This window comes from Pseudochaenichthys georgianus, chromosome 9 (genome assembly GCF_902827115.2).
Source record: "Pseudochaenichthys georgianus chromosome 9, fPseGeo1.2, whole genome shotgun sequence".
Classification (NCBI taxonomy): Eukaryota; Metazoa; Chordata; class Actinopteri; order Perciformes; family Channichthyidae; genus Pseudochaenichthys; species Pseudochaenichthys georgianus.
The window spans coordinates 2950243-2971461 of NC_047511.1; the positions used below are offsets into that span (position 1 = coordinate 2950243).

Below are 21219 nucleotides of genomic sequence, written 5' to 3' on the forward strand. Positions count from 1 at the left end.
TACTCATTTAAAGCCGATCCAGAGTTTATCATTCACCATGTGACAATAACACCAACACAAATATAAAACAGCCTCCACTTAAAGCAGTCCGTCAAACAGAAGTGACGCAGTCGATGATTTCTAACCCACAGACCCTTATCAAAAGCACTGGAAATAGTTTGACCTGCTTTGTAGAAATGGCTTTCCATTCTCAAACACGAGCTTGATGTTACCGTTCAGCATTGTTTGGCTCAGGAATGCTGCTGCAAACATGGAGGAGGGTCAGAGCCTCTTCAGCACGGACACTGCTGGAGATGGGCTTTCCGTAAACCTAAAGATTGCTTTGAGCGACTGCTGAAGAAATAGAATCCTTACTTTATTATTCCATCGTAAAAATAGTCATATTTGCATTCTGCAGTTTTCATAATGGTCACACTGTGGCTAACCAGCGGCGGCTGCACGTGTTCACAGACTGGAAGGATAGAAATACACATCAGCAAGTCAACGGTTGTATTTTTGAAGGCACGTGTGAAACAACAGCAAGGAAGAGTACACAGAATACACAGAGTACACAGAATACACAGAATACACACGATGAGTTTGGTCAGAACAGAATAGAGCTGTGATGTAAACTATTAGTATTCACAGGAATGAATGCAGCTGCCGTGAGGTCGCTACTTTAAAACACAAAAGCGCTGACTGCATTAAGACGATCGCACGCTACATTTATATTTTAAATTAATTGCTCTCACTTCAAAGACAATCAGAGGAATGTCACCATACCACGAACCAGGAGGAGACATGAACAAGCAGGGAAAGAGCAGCTTCTCAGAAACATGATTTAAAAAATCATTAATGCTGAACTCATTATATCCTCACAAAAGACAAGCTTCACTCGTAAATCTGCTGCTTAGCAACAACTGAAATCATAACAAAGTCAGTCCGAGTACACATAAATGATGCATTCATGACAAATGGGAATTATAGGATTGCAAGAAGAAGTTGCCACACACACACACACACACACACACACACACACACACACACACACACACACACACACACACACACACACACACACACACACACACACACACACACACACACACACACACACACACACACACACACACACACACACACACACACACACTATCAAAGGTCACATGTCAGAGTTGAAGGACCTGCATGGCCCCAGACTCTGCTGAGCAGACGTCCACCATGTTGCATCCATGAACAGTAGCCCTGCCTGGCCTGCCAGTCAGGGTCCACCAATCACGTCGGGCATTGGGAAAACTGCTGGGTTGCCAGGTTGCAAAGATAAAAAAGCGTTGCTTGGGCGTTGAGGCATGGAAGTGTGTCACAGTAGTGTGTGTACGGTCTGAATGCTGCTTCCAGCACGGCATACGATCATCTCTGACGAACGGAGACATATCATCTTGATATCCCCCGACCCTGCAGACTTGAAGTCAGTGTCCTCCACAAACTAAACTGAATGCTACTCCTTGAGTTGCACTGATCTGGATGGAACTTGTATGCAGTCACATCTCCTGTGTGACATGAATGCAGCATGGGCAAGCGAATACTGGGCTGAGCGAGCACCGAGGGCATCCGAGGGCAGTCGTAGCCAGACAGAATGACTATATGACAGTGTGAAGACTCATTAGCTTCGTCTTGCAGCCCTGCAGGAGTCACAGCCGTACAGAGCTGTGACAGAGGGGGGGGGGGCCGCAGCAGACACACAGAGGGGGGGGGGCCGCAGACACACAGGAGGCTTCAGCTCAGAAGCCGGGCTGCACCCCCATGGCAGATGCGAGCGTAAGAAACCATTTCACTGGATACAATGCAGGGGATAAACACAATGTTTTATTCCCCGACATAACATGTAAATGTGTGTTTGAAGACATGAGCTCGGCTGGAAGCGTTGAACAGCTTCACACTGGAAATGTCAGTACCAGCCATCCAACACCTGCATGTGTTCAAGACCTCTTTGATTCTCGTCACAATCAGGTTTCCCCTTAACGCAGACGGGAGAGGACGGACCCTTCCTCTGCTTCACCAGCATGCACTCACTACCAGAGTCCATGCACCAGAATCCACCAGTGAGCAGCAAACCAGTCTACACGCTGGCCCGGCTCCTCTTCACACGGAGAGGAGACCATCGATGGATCAGTGGAGACGCTCCCTCTGGTGTGTGCTCGTCAGTCAGTCAGAGATAGGGGTGATCGTGGTGTTCGACCAACCCCGAGATGTGTTCAGTTCCTAGGGCAGTTCTATCGGCCGTTTCAATCCCTGGGTATGTTTGCGTCAGGCTGTGGAGGGCCATATAGGCAGCGGGTGAGCTTCAGTGTTGAACACATACTCGTCCAGACTGATGAGGCCGGGGTCGTCTGAGAAAAGCAGGTACAGATACTTCAGCGTCTCTCCCAGGAAGAAGCTCTCCATCTTGTCTCGAGGGCTGGTGTAGTCCGGGTCACGGACGTTGTTGATGGAGGTGTAGCCCCCGGAGGAAACCTGAGGGGAAACCGAAGCAGACTGCTATCCGTAGGTAGGAACATGTTGCATACACGATGTGTAGTGGTGCAGCTTTATCTCACTCATATTCCTGACACATATTCAGCCAAGCGTGTAGATGACAGTTGACTTTATATAGCTTTCTTAATCATTTAGAGACAATAAAGAAACTTGTGTTGATGTTTAAAAGTTCAGTCTTGGTGGACAACAATCCCAACACTGCGCAGGTCTCTCTGAAGCATACATTAGGAATAGAAATGCACGAACATCACATACGAACAGACAAGCAACCTTCCAGCTGAGCGTGGCCGTTGCATCGTTTAACAGTTTACAGACGATGTCCTTTTGTCCCGCAGAAGCCCATCTGGGACAGGGGAGTGAAGGTCATGTCACTTACCTTGGTGTACTTGTTGAAGTTCTGCAGAATGTTCCAGCCCCAGTCCTGGTACTTGTGGTCCTTGGTGAACCTGTACAGGTAGAAGAGGCTCTCCACGGTCTCCGGCCGCAGCAGGTTGTGCCGATCTGCAAGCTGTCGTCAACACAACACTGAGTCAACATGCGAGTCCACACAGCGCTTCATATCGCTTATTGTCACGCTTCACTGACTTCATGCCTTTTGACTCGGCAATGGTTCTCTGACAATGCACAAGACAATTAGTGGTTGACCAATGGCAAGACTGAAGGTCACCGTGACTTTCTTCCCTGAGCCTTTAGCAGAATCACACAATGAGTTTGGAGAGGACGTTGCTGCATGTTAGGACGAGACCTCTGCTCCACTCCTCCGTCTCTCTACCTTTACGTCGATGTCTCGGATGCTGCCCTCGTGCATGTTGAAGTGGACGATCTCTGGACTGAGGCCCGTCTCCATCTGGAGGTACATCTGGTAGCAGGTCTCCATCAGCTGTTTGGCCAGATCCATGTGATCAGCAGGGAGGCCGTGGTGGGCCCCCAGAGCCAGCGTGCCGGGCAGGAAGCACACCAGATGGTCCTGAAGACAAAGAGAACACATACGGACAGTTAACAGGAAGCCGTGTGTCCACGTCACGTCTCCGCATCAAAATACAATTACAAAATGATGAATTGTATAATTGATAAACTTCCTCCCAGCAGTCTTAGGTCATCAAATATCTGGATCTATTAGATACATTTCAAAATTGACCGTAGCAATATTTATTACAATAATGCACGGTTCCAGGGTGTGCGCAGGAGTCCTGAAGTCACATGGAAGACCTTCCAAGACCCGTTCCATACATCTTAAGACCTCATCGCCACTTGGACTTTTAACCGGTTACCTTGGCGACACACTTTACCTCACATTGACTATAGACAGTATGGATCGTCCTTCCTCCTTATCTTCCAACCATTTGGACGCAGACCTGCATTTCCCCATAACGATGTTGCTTAGCAACCGGCGTAAACGCAGCTTCGCGCTATCAAGCAGTGAGCGGGCGACGTCCCGTTCAGATGACGTCACATCCAACGGGATGCCATCAATAAACTACACAGCATCACACGACACGCCTACGCCATGACTACATTCAGGCAGACTGCAGAACACAACCTCTCTGGACCATTTATAGACTTACTGAAAACAAGCTACAACATTTAACACCTTGGGAAATGCCCTTTAATACTTTTTAATAGCCTTCATTTTCGCTAAATTGATTTATCAACTCTTAATACTTTTTAAGACCCCGCGGACCCCCCGAGTACATATCCCGTCAGAGATGAGCAGTATTTCTGTAAGTGCCCAGCTAAGAGTACAGTGAAGGAAATAAGTATTTGATCCCTTGCCGATTTTGTAAGTTTACCCACTTACAGATAAATGAACAGTCTATAATTTGAATGGTAGATTTATTTTATTAATGAGGGACAGAATATCAAAAAGAATAATCAGAAATGTATATCAAATAACAGATATACATTTATTTGCATTTAATTGTGTGAAATAAGTATTTGATCCCCTTGGCTCCCACAGACCAGTTTCAAAAGTCCTCCTAGTGCTCCTAACATCAACGTGTTTCCTGTATAAAAGACACCTGTCCACAGAATCAACCAATCAGATTCCAGCCTCTCCACCATGGGCCAGACTAAAGAGCTGTCTCAGGACCTCAGGGACCAGACTGTAGACCTGCACCAGGCTGGGACCGGCTACAGACCATCAGAGCGCAGCTCGGAGAGAAGGAGACAACTGTTGGTGCCATTATTCAGGAATGGAAGAAACACAAACTGAGCATCGGTCGCCCTCGGGCTGGGGCTCCACTCAAGGTCTGGCCCCGTGGGGTTTGATGATCAGGAGAAAGGGGAGGGGCCAGAACTACAGGAGGAACTTGTGAATGATCTCAAGGCAGCTGGGAGCACAGGCACCAAGAGCACTACTGGATCATGGATCAAACCCTGCAGCGCCTGAAGCCCCCCCCCCCTGCTCAAGAGGAACACGAGAGGCCATCTGAAGTTTGACAACAACCCTCTGAAGGACTCAGAGAAGGCTTGGGAGAAGAGGATGTGATCAGATGAGACCAACATCGACATCTTTGGCATCAACTGGACACGCCGTGTTGGAGGAAGAGAGATGCTGACTGTAACCCAGAACCCCACCCGTCTGACGGGGGTCAGCATGGAGGTGGAGACATTCTGCTGTGGGGTGTGTCTCTGCTAAGGGGACAGGAGGACTTCCTGCACCGAGGACAGGATGGACGGGGCCATGTAATCTTGGCCGATCGCCTCCTTCCCTCAGCCAGGACACTAACATGGGTCATGGAGGGGTCTTCCAGCAGGACGATGACCCTGAACATACGGCCGAGGCAACACAGGCGCGGCTAAAGAAGAAGCACACTCAGGTGAGGGAGGGGCCTAGCCAGTCCCCTGACCTCAATCCCAGGAAGGGAGCTGAAGCTTCCAGAGGCCAAGCGTCAGCCTCAAAACCTGAAGGGTTTGGAGAGGGTCTTCAGAGAGGAGTGGACCTGAGATGTGCACAGACCTGAGACCAGCTACAAGAAGCGTCTGACCTCTGTGCCCAACACGGGCTTCTCCACCAAGTACCAACACACGTTCTGTAAGGGGATCAAATGCAAATATTGTTTATCTTTTATATAATTTCCATTCCTGGATTTTCTCTTTATATTCTTACTCTCACCGTTAAAATAAACCAATTATAGACCATTCTTTTATTTGTAATTGGGCAAACTTACAAAATCTGCATTGGATCTAATAAGGATTCCCTTTCCTGTGTTCAGCAGTGCGAGCCTGATCACCGGCCAGCAGGAGGGAGGTTAGTATGTGTTCAGCAGTGCGAGCCTGATCACCGGCCAGCAGGAGGGAGGTTAGTATGTGTTCAGCAGTGCGAGCCTGATCACCGGCCAGCAGGAGGGAGGTTAGTAGTCATGTGCACCCGACAGCGTCACAGATGGTGCACACCAACAGCAGACCGAGAACAGAGCAGCAGGACACCTTGAGGACATTTCTGAATATTACTGACCATCTTCGGGCTGAACTGTCCGTGTGACAGCTCTCCAACGAAGGTGAGGCCACTCGGGGAAGATTTCTGCAGCAGATTCTTCTTCACGCCCTCTATGGCCTGCACGTAGTCCTGCAGGAGCCTGACACAATGAAACACAGGGACATCGTTCATAAGCACATGTTGAAACTCTTTGCATGCCACCAGCCAGAAAGGGCAAAGACTGATGGGAAACGGAATGGCTGGCTGTAGCAGTGGAATACCAGAGTGTGTTTTACAGTGTACTAATTAGCTCATCTCAATCTCAGTTTGCCCTGTATTAGAGGTTGCCATGGGGATGGTCACGGCTCAGTGGGGTTCAGAGTTATGAACAACAGACATTATGCTGAGGCCACCGCTCGTGCTTTACGTAAAACATGGCTGCACCAGGATGTGTATCTGACATTAATGTGTCCTTTGATGGCTCCAGGACAGTTGCCGACTACAAGGATCGCACGGAGAGCTTCACCATGAGTCTTCATCATGTCTTCATCATCAGCCTGAGTCTTCATCATGTCTTCATCATGAGTCTTCATCATGTCTTCATCATCAGCCTGAGTCTTCATCATGTCTTCATCATGAGTCTTCATCATGTCTTCATCATCAGCCTGAGTCTTCATCATGTCTTCATCATGAGCCTGAGCCTTCATCATGTCTTCATCATGAGCCTGAGTCTTCATCATGTCTTCATCATGTCTTCATCATGTCTTCATCATGAGCCTGAGTCTTCATCATGAGCCTGAGTCTTCATCATGTCTTCATCATGAGCCTGAGTCTTCATCATGTCTTCATCATGAGCCTTCATCATGTCTTCATCATGAGCCTGAGCCTTCATCATGAGCCTGAGTCTTCATCATGTCTTCATCATGAGCCTGAGTCTTCATCATGTCTTCATCATGAGCCTGAGTCTTCATCATGTCTTCATCATGAGCCTGAGTCTTCATCATGTCTTCATCATGTCTTCATCATGTCTTCATCATGAGCCTGAGTCTTCATCATGTCTTCATCATGAGTCTGAGTCTTCATCATGTCTTCATCATGAGCCTGAGTCTTCATCATGTCTTCACCATGAGTCTTCATCATGTCTTCATCATGAGCCTGAGTCTTCATCATGAGCCTGAGTCTTCATCATGTCTTCACCATGAGTCTTCATCATGTCTTCATCATGAGCCTGAGCCTTCATCATGGGCCTGAGTCTTCATCATGTCTTCATCATGAGCCTTCATCATGTCTTCATCATGAGCCTGAGTCTTCATCATGTCTTCATCATGGGCCTGAGTCTTCATCATGTCTTCATCATGAGCCTGAGTCTTCATCATGTCTTCACCATGAGTCTTCATCATGTCTTCATCATGAGCCTGAGTCTTCATCATGAGCCTGAGCCTTCATCATGTCTTCATCATGAGCCTGAGTCTTCATCATGTCTTCATCATGGGCCTGAGTCTTCATCATGTCTTCATCATGAGCCTGAGTCTTCATCATGTCTTCACCATGAGTCTTCATCATGTCTTCATCATGAGCCTGAGCCTTCATCATGGGCCTGAGTCTTCATCATGTCTTCATCATGGGCCTGAGTCTTCATCATGTCTTCATCATGAGCCTGAGTCTTCATCATGTCTTCACCATGAGTCTTCATCATGTCTTCATCATGAGCCTGAGTCTTCATCATGAGCCTGAGTCTTCATCATGTCTTCATCATGGGCCTGAGTCTTCATCATGTCTTCATCATGAGCCTGAGTCTTCATCATGTCTTCACCATGAGTCTTCATCATGTCTTCATCATGAGCCTGAGTCTTCATCATGTCTTCATCATGAGCCTGAGTCTTCATCATGAGCCTGAGTCTTCATCATGTCTTCATCATGAGCCTGAGTCTTCATCATGAGCCTGAGTCTTCATCATGAGCCTGAGCCTTCATCATGAGCCTGAGTCTTCATCATGAGCCTGAGCCTTCATCATGAGCCTGAGTCTTCATCATGAGCCTGAGCCTTCATCATGAGCCTGAGTCTTCATCATGAGCCTGAGTCTTCATCATGGGCCTGAGTCTTCATCATGTCTTCATCATGGGCCTGAGTCTTCATCATGTCTTCATCATGAGTCTGAGTCTTCATCATGTCTTCATCATGAGCCTGAGTCTTCATCATGACTTCATCATGAGCCTGAGTCTTCATCATGAGCCTGAGTCTTCATCATGAGCCTGAGTCTTCATCATGAGCCTGAGCCTTCATCATGAGCCTGAGTCTTCATCATGTCTTCATCATGGGCCTGAGTCTTCATCATGTCTTCATCATGAGCCTTCATCATGTCTTCATCATGAGCCTGAGTCTTCATCATGTCTTCATCATGGGCCTGAGTCTTCATCATGTCTTCATCATGGGCCTGAGTCTTCATCATGAGCCTGAGCCTTCATCATGAGTCTGAGTCTTCATCATGAGTCTGAGTCTTCATCATGTCTTCATCATGAGCCTGAGTCTTCATCATGAGCCTGAGTCTTCATCATGAGTCTGAGTCTTCATCATGAGCCTGAGTCTTCATCATGTCTTCATCATGGGCCTGAGTCTTCATCATGAGCCTGAGTCTTCATCATGAGCCTGAGTCTTCATCATGAGTCTGAGTCTTCATCATGTCTTCATCATGAGCCTGAGTCTTCATCATGAGCCTGAGTCTTCATCATGAGTCTGAGTCTTCATCATGAGTCTGAGTCTTCATCATGAGTCTGAGTCTTCATCATGAGCCTGAGTCTTCATCATGTCTTCATCATGAGCCTGAGCCTTCATCATGAGTCTGAGTCTTCATCATGAGCCTGAGTCTTCATCATGAGTCTGAGTCTTCATCATGAGTCTGAGTCTTCATCATGAGTCTGAGTCTTCATCATGAGCCTGAGCCTTCATCATGTCTTCATCATGAGCCTGAGTCTTCATCATGAGCCTGAGTCTTCATCATGAGTCTGAGTCTTCATCATGAGTCTGAGTCTTCATCATGAGCCTGAGTCTTCATCATGAGTCTGAGTCTTCATCATGAGCCTGAGTCTTCATCATGAGTCTGAGTCTTCATCATGAGCCTGAGTCTTCATCATGAGTCTGAGTCTTCATCATGAGCCTGAGTCTTCATCATGAGTCTGAGTCTTCATCATGAGCCTGAGTCTTCATCATGAGTCTGAGTCTTCATCATGAGCCTGAGTCTTCATCATGAGCCTGAGTCTTCATCATGAGCCTGAGTCTTCATCATGAGTCTGAGTCTTCATCATGAGTCTGAGTCTTCATCATGAGCCTGAGTCTTCATCATGTCTTCATCATGAGTCTGAGTCTTCATCATGAGCCTGAGTCTTCATCATGTCTTCATCATGAGTCTGAGTCTTCATCATGAGCCTGAGTCTTCATCATGAGTCTGAGTCTTCATCATGAGCCTGAGTCTTCATCATGAGCCTGAGTCTTCATCATGAGTCTGAGTCTTCATCATGAGCCTGAGTCTTCATCATGAGCCTGAGTCTTCATCAACCCCTCGGTGAAACGTTAGCGTGCAGTGATGTAAAGGCTGATTCTCAGTTCCTCTGCGTCGTCCTCATCAATGAGGTAGGTACTCGGGGTGCTCTACGCCCTGCAGCGATAAGCAGAGCCTGTGGCCGTCAGGACATGTGAGGAAGAACAACAGAAACAGATGGGACTACAGTTCCAGGAATCCTTGGTGTCCTCGAGGACTCTCAGTCCCATGTAATGTTGTGGTACCGTGGAAAGATTCTGAAGGAATGTCTTTGCGAATGACACTGATACTTCTACCTGGACATGCTCGTCTGAGGTCACATGTGACTGGTTTGGTTGATATGAATAGATCATTGGGCAACCAGAAGACATGCAGGGTTAAGCGCTGCCCCTGGTATATATAGATCCAGCATTAATAGAAGAGTGCACTTCTGCTCACCTCAGAATGTTTCCTTCTGGTTATAATCTGGTTCAAACTGATACGCTGTAACCGTCGTCCTGTGGCAAAAGCCACTACAGACATACCCACTGCTAACTACTCTTTGTTTGGCAAATCTGAAAAAAATGACTAAATCAATGCTTTTCGACAACAGCCTTTAGATCCCCATCACTGCATGTCTAAATGGTACTGTAACGCAGTGGATACAAGTGCATTCTAATATGGTCTTTGCGTGGAGACTTTTAAATCTACTGAACTCAAATGTACTGAATCAATAATCCCTATGAAGGAAGGTAAACATGTTTAAAATGCATATACTGTATGAACAGATCTTGTATGCCTACCATCTGTTTCGAAGCTATGCAAAAGCTGAGTATGGCACTTTAATGGATTATGTGAAAGTAAATCTCAGTATGTTTAGTGCCACTCACTGGTCCTCCTTCTTGCCCCCCTGGATCCACTGCTTCAGCAGGTATTCATAGTAGCTGTCTGCTCTGGCCCCCAGGGTGAAGATGCCTTGATGGGTGAACTGTCCGTTGTTCGTGTTGATGAACATGGGCACGAGACCATCCAGCTTCCCGTCCAGCTGGTGGACTTGTTTCATAACCTCAGCCACTGCATCCTGAAAATCCAAGATCAGAAGTCCGATTAGTTCGGAGGTTCTTCAAAAATGAAATACGTGTGAATGTTGTAAGAATGACAAGCTGAAATGTAATTAAGTGTGCTTCTGAACACTTAATTACTACCATTTTGGACAACAGTAAAATAACAGTAGTCCCCTAAAAAGAATGACTCCTGCTTTCTCAGGACTTTTAACTTGTGACTTAGCTGGGCTCCCAACGCAGGTACCATGTGATACTAGTTATTGGGTTCGAATGAGGCCACAAAAGCAAAAGCTGATATGGAACCCAGGAAATACTAATGCATGCAAGTTCAAACTGGAAACAGACAAAGCAGAAAGTAAATCTACTATATAACAATAGTGAGACAAATGAGCTCCTCCTAGATCCTCGACACAGGGAGCAGAAACACGACCGCGCAACTTTAGCAAGAGTGTAAGGTTGCGCATCATTCGAAGAATCATGATACCAGAACCAGAACCGTCAACTGTGCCAGACCAATACCAAAAGAGCACTTCATCTTTTTTCCCCATAAAACTCCCATTAAGCGAAGGGCATCACTTAGTTGTGTTGAATAACAACGATTTTAACACAAATTATTTTTACAAAAATGAAATTATTAAAAGAACATGGTTAATTTACATTTCATCGAAATCGCAAGAGGCGCAATATTTACCAAATGCTAAATATGTGAACATATCTAAATGAATCAAGTATTGTGAGCTGCAGAACAACGAGATACGGTATTCTACAGACCAAACAAAAGGCTGGTTTTGACCCTCTTAAAGAACAATAATAATAATCCCACCATGATCATGTTAATATAATCATTTCAATGATAATATAAATATGTTTCAAAAGGTATCATTCTCTCTAATATTGTAAATCAAATTGCAATATCAGTCAAAATAATTGCGATTTGAATTATTAACCCTTTAGAAACTTTTATTTTTGACCACCTCAGACTCAGCTTTGTAGGCCCCGGTGACACTTTGGTTCTTCGGTAGCTTCAGATGTAAAGCATCTCGTCTCAGTTGTGCATTAGGGAGAACAACAAATATGACTTGAATGATCTGTGCAATAATCCTCATAAACTGCCCAGTGCAGACTGCGAAGCAGATGGGAAGAGAAGGATCTGAGTTCTGGTTAGTGCAATAATGTCATGATGACCTCAAGTCGGGTCAGCAAGATTAATAATGGAAAGCTGAGCTAATGAAAAGGGCCAGCGTTTATGGGCGGACCCTGGATCAGCATGTAGTATCTGTGGGTCGGGTACCTGGTACTGGGGGTCCTGGGTGAGGCGGCTGAGCTCTCTAAACTCCAGCTGGATGCTGGTGACCTCGGCCACAGTGCTGTCTGAGGTCCAGCGGGGGGGGTGGGCTGTGCCTTTTCCGATATTGACATCAGAGTAGGGGATCTTTGACGGGGTGTTGAAGGCTGGCATCAGCCTGGAGCCGATGTCTTTCTGCAGAGAGACATGAAGGTAACATCCAGGTATTGGCAGCTGAAGGCATTGAGTGTCACCCATGGCTGACTTTAATTAAAGTCAGACAATTTAATTGTCTACGTACTTCGTTCAATAATTGGCATTAGAAAAAAACAAAGTTGGTGTTTTTCTGCATTCTTTAATGTGCTTAAAGGATGCTTGCCGTTGTGAAATGAGTACGCATGGTGGACTCACAGCTTTGTCCAGGAACATGGTGTCCCCCGTCAGGTGGTAGGTACTCAGGAGGCCTCCCAGGATTCGGATGGTGCTTTCAAACAGGTTGACATCTACATTCTTGTTGAATGTGAGCTCTGTGGCCACCCACGTCCTTGCTTCTTCAAACTCTGGAACAAAACAATACACCATTTTGAGAATTAAGAAAGAATCATTTGTGAACTTAACTGAAATGATTTGATGAAGTGAACAGGTACATACAGGCTCTACATAGACAAATAAGATGGCTTTGCACATGAGGAAGTTCCAAAGATTTGTATAAGAACCAGGTCTATAGCAGGTGATTTGAAATAAAGGTAGTATGTGTTAGGCATTATAAAACGGACAAGTCAAATCAAGCAATCTGATTGGTTCTTAGCCGTGATATACTGAGCGTATACCACGGGTAGAATTGTCAGTTACTTTTCACAACAAGTCAGTATCCCTCCGCGTCTGAGAAAAACAGTATACCGTTGGGCTGAAAAGCAAACTGCTGGAACAAGAAAGCAGCGGAGAAGTAACGGGGCAGAAACCCTCCTTTTTACGCAGCGGTCTCTTGTTTTTTCCATATACATCAAACGCCAACACATATTCAGTGTGCAGTTCCTTTGGCATTAGGAAGGGGATATCTAGATACTTTCCAAGGTCTGACATCATGAAGTGTGCTACTTTTAAAGCAAGCAACGATGTTTTCAAATCTGTAATCTAAGAGGTCCGCAAAAACACTATCGGCCAATCAGATTGCTTGATTTGACTTGTCAGTTTTATAAATATATTTACATTTCTTCCGTTACGGAACAAACTTACAAAGCATAAGATGGAAACATTTAAGATTAACTTCGACCTCCGGGGAGGTCTTACTATGGAGGAGTGGATTGAGGAGTGCCTATCTCCAGAAAAAAAAAGCACCTAAGCGACGACATGCAGAGCTACGTGAAGAGCAGGCAGACCAGCTGGAGAAGTACCACCATTCAAAAGCTTTCTGATGCGGGTCTTGAAACAAAGCAGAGACATGATGAGCGTCAGTGGCCACAGGTGCGAAAGCTCTCTCCAGAGCTGCTGGAAGCCCAATCTCGGGGACCGGAGAAAGTGGAGCAATATTCTCACCATGCCAAGCAACAGCCAGAACAACCTCAACAAGTGACCACGTAAGCCATGCTGCTGATGCTGGACAGGTTTTCAGTGGCTGCACAATAAACGGCAACATACAAATGAATGTAAATAAATAGCCAAATAATGGATCAACGCTCTCTGTCTAATATGTTCGCTAGCTGCTAGCTGTTAGTGTTGTTGCATAGCAACCACCTCGCACTATGTTTCGCGCAGAAGGCAACGGAGGGACTATTTTATTTTGAACATCATTATTTACTAATAAAAACTATTTAAATGTGTGTCAAAAAGTGTATTTTTTTTTCATATAGCCACACTTGGTAACCGTTTTATAAAAGCAATAGCTCACTTCAGGCTGTGATATAGTGAGCATACACCACGGCCTGTCGTGAGCTATTGCTTGAGTATACAGATAGTAGAAAGGTCCAATACCCATTCTTTCAGTATGCTACAATATGAATGATGCGAACAGCAGGGTTGTGTTTTTCTGTCCCAATGTTCAACCTTTCTAGCATACAGGAGATGAGTATTTAATCCTTAAAAGATGCTTGGGTGGTTGTGGGGTTTATCGCTCAGCTTTGGCTCGTGGACAGTAACATTTTAAAGTTGAAAGGCACAAAGCTCAGTCTACCTTCTTTAAGGCCAAGGATCCACATGGTGTCCAGGGCATCGATAAGCGTCAAACCCAAACCGAACCACTCGCTGTAGGACTTGGAGAGGGGCCGAAGCTCATCGTGGCCCCAAGCAAAGTCTTTATAACCCTGCCATGCATGTCTGAAAGCATCCTTCACAGCCTCCAACAAGCTAGCTTCTGAAACACAGAACACACACAAGAGGCCTAGTTACTATCCCATCCCAGTCTACACAATCATTCAGCAACAAGAGTAAGAAATGTGCCATCTTTATTTAGATCATAATGATAATCTGAAGTGGATGTTTGAACTCATTGCCTCCATCAGAAATGACTCGATATCGTGATGGAAATGTGTTTCCTTTGTTAAATGTGATCAAGGGGGAAAACAAACCGCAGGTACCTGACTGGTTTGAAGATCCAGATTTATGGTTGGCAAGTAAATGATCCTTACTTTCCTCCTCCTTGGCTTCTTCTGTGTCCTTCTCCGCATCGACCACTGCACCTCGCCAGCTAACGGCACCAGAGGAATAACAGATCAAGTATACCAATATGTAAACTAACTGTTAGCTGTGGTCATACGCCAACACCCACCTGACGACCCCCTCTTCCTTCTGTTCCTCCACTGCGACCGTACCGTTGCCCTTCTTCTGAAGACGATTCTGAAGGATGGGCGGCCCTCTCTTGTTGGATAATTTCTTCTGTGACAAATGATGAAATGAACTTATTTTGACCTTTGAAATCTTGAACTTCATTCAAGCAAGTTATTAAACAGAACAAATGGATTCTGTGATGTAATTCAAAAAGGTACCAAGTGTACACATTTACTATGTATTTGACCAATTAATATGTTTATACCAGTACTTTTATTATCACAGTAGCAGAGTATTTCTCGATCAGGCGAGGGGAAACATCAGCATGTTCAGTGTCGGGAATCAACTTGAAAAGATAAACAAAATGGTCAAGTGCTGATATCCAACTATCTGCTGCCGAAACTGTTCAAACTAAATCATTTAGTGTCAAACAGTGAAGCTCAAAACCCAGCCTGGATACAGTTGAGCTCAAACTCATATATCTACAAGGCCGTTTCTCAGGGTTAAAAGTCACCTGAAAAGATTCACTTTTTGAAATGACGATCCCCTTACAGGATCCTGTGACACAATCCAAATGAACATAGCCGGGTCCGAGCCCTTTAGAGACCCTGTGGGTGGTCAAAGAAACATAGAAACCTGGGAGCCTTGTTCTGGCCGTGGTGAGACGGGCTCCGGCAGCACTTGGGGGAAGACGGGCCTCAGGACGCTGTTACTCTCCGTGGAGCGCTCTCCATCTGTAAGGCCTCAACACGCACACAAAGATGTAGTACCAGAGTATTACAGGGCTGCTATAACGTAGTTAAAGAGAAGACTTTTCACGTGGATTCATCTTCTTATTATACACACATGCATTTCCAAACATTTGGACTACCGATGTTGCAAATGTATTGTCTTTCTAATGTACACTATGTACATCTATTCACGTCTGTCCGTCCTGGGAGAGGGATCCTCTGCTGCTCTCCTCGAGGTTCCTCCAATTTAACTTGGGAGTTTGTGAGGGAAGTTTTTCCATGTCCGATGTGAGGGAAGGACAGAGGGTGTCGTATTCATATTCTGTACAAACTGTAAAGTCCACGGTGTGATATTGGGCTTTATAAATACACTTTGATTGATTGGAGACGACTGGCCTGATGATAACTAAAGGGCCAAGGTTGAAACCCAACAGGCGCCTTTACAAGAAGCTGACAGCATGCAGTTGCTCAGACTCGTGGGATATGTTGAATATATAACAGTCTTACCTCTGAGGTGTTCAGTAACAGCAGGATAGGAAGCAAGTCCACACATGAACAGGAAGAGGAGGATAAGGCTCCGTTGCAATCTGGAGAGCCGTTTCCATTTCTGCAGGCACACGGACAACAGCACGATGGTGAACAATGTCTGCCCATTTCTGTCCAAGTACTGTGTTCAAAATGTGCATCTGTTCTGGACCAAACAAGGAACCCACAGGTTTCATCACTTATATTGATGTTGTGGCTTAATGGTGCTGTAGAGTTCTGCGCAGGACAGTACCAATGTGGTGCTGCTGTGGTGGCTTGATCCAGTGGGGAACAGCACTACTGACAACTCAAGTCCTCTGCGCGTGCTGACAACACACCTTACTGATGCTAAAGACAGCTAAATGCTATGCTATGCTACTGCAACTGGGACATATTGTCACTCATCCCTCCTTCACGTTGAGTTGTTATGACATGATGTGAGCATTCAACACCACCATTAACATGAATGCATGTCCTGGCTAGCACTGTGCAAACCCTTTGGTCACATAATATAACACTCAAATTAAGAGTGAGATTGCCCAGCTGCAGCTGAAAGAAAGTCGTATGGAAGGTTATTTATTTGTGTTTTTACCAAGCTCCACAAGGCTAGCATTGCCATGTCCCTGCAGGAATACATAAAAGCATCTTATAGTTAATAAAGGTTTCCCAAAACCGCCAAGAGATCTGTCCGAGTTGTTTGTGTCTTCCCACTCCTACTTCTCTAAAACCTTGATTCAAAGGATACCAGTAATACCAGGGTGGGCTACATGACTTCATGAGCTGCTCCATCACTCACCCTCCAGCAGGACTGCCTCCTCCACTGCTTTCCGTTATTGTAAGTTCCTTGTCCAGCAAGGCTTATAGATATATAGTCCTGTCGAGATGGTGGGTGCATGTCTGTAACACAGCCCTGGGGAACAGTTCTTTGAGTCAGAGTGGTTATATTAACCCAGGTCAGAGCAAGCTAGCGTGCATAGAGCCTGGCTGCTACACATAGGTGTGGTTGTGATATCATTACAAATGTGCACAATACTGACGGATATACTTTGCACACGTTTGGCTTTGCATTAATACGTTTTCACACTGACAAATTGTTGTAACTTAATCTGAATAAATTCACAGCGCAACTAATGATTGCTCGCTTCGTTTAATTTGAGGGGAAATGTAAGCATAAATGCAGGGTTGCCAAATGTGGGTACCTGGCTGGAGTGAGATGTTGGTATCATGGGTTTGATTACACATATGCGCACGAAATGACTGCTATGTGTCAGCAGCGGGACCTTAGCATATATATAGGATATATATATACAATATATACAAATACACAAAATTGGACACAGACTATAAAGGGCACAACGTTTCATTCACTAATGAAAGTCAAACACATGTTTGTTTCCACTGTTTTATTGTGTGCCTGTCGCGATGAGCAATTAATTGACTTATCGTACGATAAATAAAAATGAACTTGATAAATTGCCATTTACATGAAGATGTGACTAGCAGTTTGAAAGGATGTACTTGAATTATTATTATATATTCTCATCATGTCAGTGGTCTAAAATGGTCATACAACGGTGCCGACAATATTATCGTTTATTGCAATAATTTCCTGGAAAATGTATCCAACAAAATTAATTATCGTGAGAGGCCTATACATGAAACACACACACACAAACACATTTACAGACTTACTCCAAACTGCCAAATATATTAATTAACACACTCTCACTCTCATATACTCTTTGACTAGATTTTGGCCGAGTAGAACAATAAGCAGCAGACTTTTACTTTTTATCATTTCTACTGGATCTTAGATCTGCGCACGCGCAATACGGGGCGGCAGTGGCGGCCACGGAGTATTTGTGTTGGATAATCTATGGTAGGGCTAACCCATACAGCGGGGGGGCTCAAGTCAGTATTTGCAATGTAATTACATACACGCCCCCCTTGACAGTGAAATGCCACGCGTGAGGTTTAGATTATTTCCATCTCAATCCAAATTGAACTGTATGAAATAAAAAGGCACATTTGTCTTGTAGTAAACAAAAAGGGCGACCTGGAGCCAATCCTGCAATCTCCCCACAAGTGAAAGAGTTGACATGCTGAAAACCCAACCCCTGCAGGGGGGTCTGGGGGGGATTGTCTCCCAGGAGATTTGTTGAACTACTAACATAAAATACACATGCTGGTACTCTCTTGAGAAGAAAAATAAATACATCTATTACTACACGAAATATTTAAAAAAATGAATGTCATTTTAGTTTTTTGTTACTTTGTTCTGAAAGCTGAACCTGCTGCTCCTCACAGAGAGAAGAGGGAAGAGGCTGTGAATGACTTTACATTGTGGATAAGGGTGGATAGCCCCCATTGTTCTGTGTGTCAAAATGAAAGACAGCCCACACACCAATCAATCATCACACCGTGGGGTCTTATTTCATTACGTGTTGATTTCTATCAACACGTAATGTTGCATCGATGTATATAGAGATGTACTACAGCAAAAGTATTCTCCGTCGGGACTTCCTGCAACAACACCACCACGACGTTATCTTGATTCTGATTGGCCAGAAGACATTATCAAAGATGTTCTATTGGGAAGACGATCACTACGTGACAAAAGTTTTCAAAACCGTTTCTAGTCTTCGGTATTCTTGTTTTGGCGTGAGAATAGTTTGGGCAGCGTGAGAGCGTGAGATTGAGAGTGAAAGCGTGTGTCACACGCCAGATGCGTGAGAGTTGGCAACCCTAAATAAATGTTACCTTAATTTACAGATTGCAACGGAGTTACCTGTCTAAGGACAGAGGGTGTCGTTTTCTCATACTGATATTCTGCACAAACTGTGCCGTTGTATTTGTTGTAAAGTGTCCTTATTGTAAAGTATTTTTACTGTATGCACAGCACATTGTCTCGACCAAAAATCGTTTTAAAAATGTGCTATATAAATAAAACTTGATTTGATTTAAACCTGGCTGTGGTTCACTGTTATAACGTTACCGCTTCTATAAACGCCTATAAAACAAGCGCTAATCAACAGGCTAGTTTCATGGAAATGGATTACCTGGCCAAACGTACTGACTATCAATATACATAGCTTTTACGGACAGTACTGTCACCACATACTAACGTTAGGTTATTGCACCTTTCACAATCACAAAAGAGGAGCACACCGGTGTAACGTCAGCCCCGCTCTAGCGGCAACTTTACACCCGCGTCAATTGCTCGAAGTAACATGTTGGCGGATTCACCGCCCAACTCTGGACCGAGGCATGAATTGAGGCCTAACACAACCGATAGCATGGGTAAACTGTCGAGACATATTTTAAATAAAGAACACAACGTGTTTGAATCACTATTTAATCGGCGTCAAATATATGACCGACACTAGGTTACCTTGTATTCAGCATTGAGGGTTAAATTAGATGTACAGCCTTTGTAATCCAGGACCAGGGGAACGGTAACCGCAGTAGACAACACTGCGGTTAGCTCGGAGGAAACGAGACAGCTTAGAGGATCTCTTCATGTGTAGAACACTTCACCGATGATACAAGAGAGACACAAAGCAGCTAGTCCTTGTTTTCATACGATAACAAAACCTAATATCATCCACTTGTAGCTGAGCATGTGATGTTGCTCACTGTCAACAAACGTGTAACGGTGCACTCAGGCTGCCTTCAAGTGTCTTCTATGGAAGCAAACAAGAGACAGAAGTATTTAAATTTGATCAGACACCGAATTTATAGCATTGCAAATAATTACTTTGAAAATCATGTATCTGAATATTTTTCCTCCGAATTTACCTATGTGAAATTAAAATGTAACAATTCAAGTTAAAAAAATTCGAAGTCAAATTCAGATCCCAAAAATTCAAGTGAAAAAAAATCGACTTCAAATATTTCGGTGTTTAAAATTCGATGTCCAAAATTGCGATGCAACATCATCCGGGCTACTAAAACAGGATAAGCAATCGAGCCTGAATGCAATCGAACCGACTTCTGGCCCACAGGTATATAAACACTAGATGACTCACCCGCGCTGCTGGCCAATGGAGACCGACGTTGCCACTTGGCCGCCATCTTGCCACAGGCAGTTCTCTCATTCATAACATTATGGTTTACTATTTAAATAACCATAGCTTGCTCAATTTTCAAACAGTTTGGTTTTTTATAAACATCAAAGATGTAGTTATGATACTGCATACTTATAATCATGGACTTTCATATGAAAATAACATTAATCAGATAAAGCAATAGCTATACACACACACAAGGTATTTATATTAAATATTTGCCGGTGTATATATTTCCATTTATTCTATTATATTGTTAATATTTAAAATAAATTATAAAATTAAAATACATTTATATTTTATATATAAAAATCGGTCTCATGTTACCACTCTGTAAGCCAAGAGTTGTTAATTTAGCAATGCCTTAGCTTGAAGAACAGGGACACAACTAATGACAATATGTTGGTATATTATTTAGATATTCACACCTTTATCAGAAGAACCAAACCAACATAAAATGTGCTCACAGACAGGCCAGTTCTGTCTATTTCACAATTATTTTTGACCCTAACCCTTTGGGTGACGGTTTGCAAAGTAACGTAACGTTCTATTTCGTATATGGCTTCGCCCTCTAAGGCTATCGCTATTGGGTTATCCCTCTGCGCCCCCGCGCAGCACTGAAACACTTGTAGTCCACGCCCACCCGCTAGGTGGGCCCCACCCTCGGGCCTCCTTCCGGTATAAGTAGGAAGGGGGCCCGGCAATCTGCTCCCTCTTTTCTTCAGCAAACCAGCACAGTTACTGAAGCACATCAATTGAGAATCATCAGGACAACTGCGTCCGTGATTGTCCCTCATGTGGCTCTGGGTTCATAATGAGTTTTGAGCAGCAGAGATAAAAGCAATATGCGAATCCTGCCGGGGGTCAGAACACGCGTACGCGGCTCTAAACCAGCAGGTATGCACACACTGCGCTCGTCTCCCCTCGGGCGACGGGAAGCGGAGAGCGGACGCTCTTGCTGCTGTGTCCGAGGAGGACGATTGGCCCGTCCAGGCTTACGAGCCCTTGGACGGGGTCGAGTGCCGGGCAGGAGTCCGAGGAAAAAGGCAACTCCTGCCCCACCTCCCTCCACAGTTCACCATTCGGTTCTCCCCTCCCTCCTCCTCTCCCCCCGGATGGGGGAGACAGAGTCGGAGCAGGGTGCCAGCTTGGCGGCCGAACATGCTTTCCCCCTCTCCGTCACCACAGCGCGGCGGCGAATAACATTGCGCGGCGAATAACATTGCGCGGCTCTCAAACTCGGTGGGGACACTGGTAGAGTGGTCCACAACCGAGGCAGAGGAAATCAGCAAGGCGGCCAGCACGGTACTCATTCTGTGTGCGTCCGTCGCTGTCTCC

At 45.0% G+C, this 21219-nt stretch overlaps 1 protein-coding gene across 2 annotated transcripts; it reads right to left on the reverse strand.

The window, feature by feature from the left end:
* Positions 1–475: 475 nt before the first annotated feature.
* Positions 476–19588, reverse strand: man1b1b (mannosidase, alpha, class 1B, member 1b). Of its 2 annotated transcripts, XM_034090279.2 has the most exons (15): positions 19206–19588; positions 16611–16724; positions 15797–15896; positions 15195–15301; positions 14830–14904; positions 14560–14666; positions 14369–14478; positions 13966–14145; positions 12207–12355; positions 11802–11990; positions 10337–10527; positions 5972–6092; positions 3287–3481; positions 2891–3022; positions 476–2493 (listed from the first exon to the last, which is right to left on the reverse strand). In XM_034090279.2, the coding sequence occupies exons 2-15, from the start codon at positions 16707–16709 to the stop codon at positions 2287–2289; spliced, it is 1962 nt and encodes a 653-aa protein (XP_033946170.1). In that variant the 5' UTR covers positions 16710–16724; positions 19206–19588; the 3' UTR covers positions 476–2286. The 2 variants fall into 2 exon arrangements, with proteins under 2 accessions (XP_033946170.1, XP_033946171.1); XM_034090280.2 differs by lacking the exon at positions 14830–14904.
* Between the last annotated feature and the right edge of the window lie 1631 nt (positions 19589–21219).

Bases quoted from the DNA above. Each gene is read 5' to 3' on its own strand.
- man1b1b (XM_034090279.2), bottom strand. From the start codon at position 16,709: ATGCACCCACCATCTCGACAGGACTATATATCTATAAGCCTTGCTGGA. The intron at 14,905-15,194 runs GTTTCTATGTTT...TATCTTTTCAAG, and splicing joins GGCCAGAACAAGGCTCCCAG to TTGATTCCCGACACTGAACA. The intron at 10,528-11,801 runs GTACCCGACCCA...TTGGATTTTCAG, and splicing joins CCCAGGACCCCCAGTACCAG to GATGCAGTGGCTGAGGTTAT.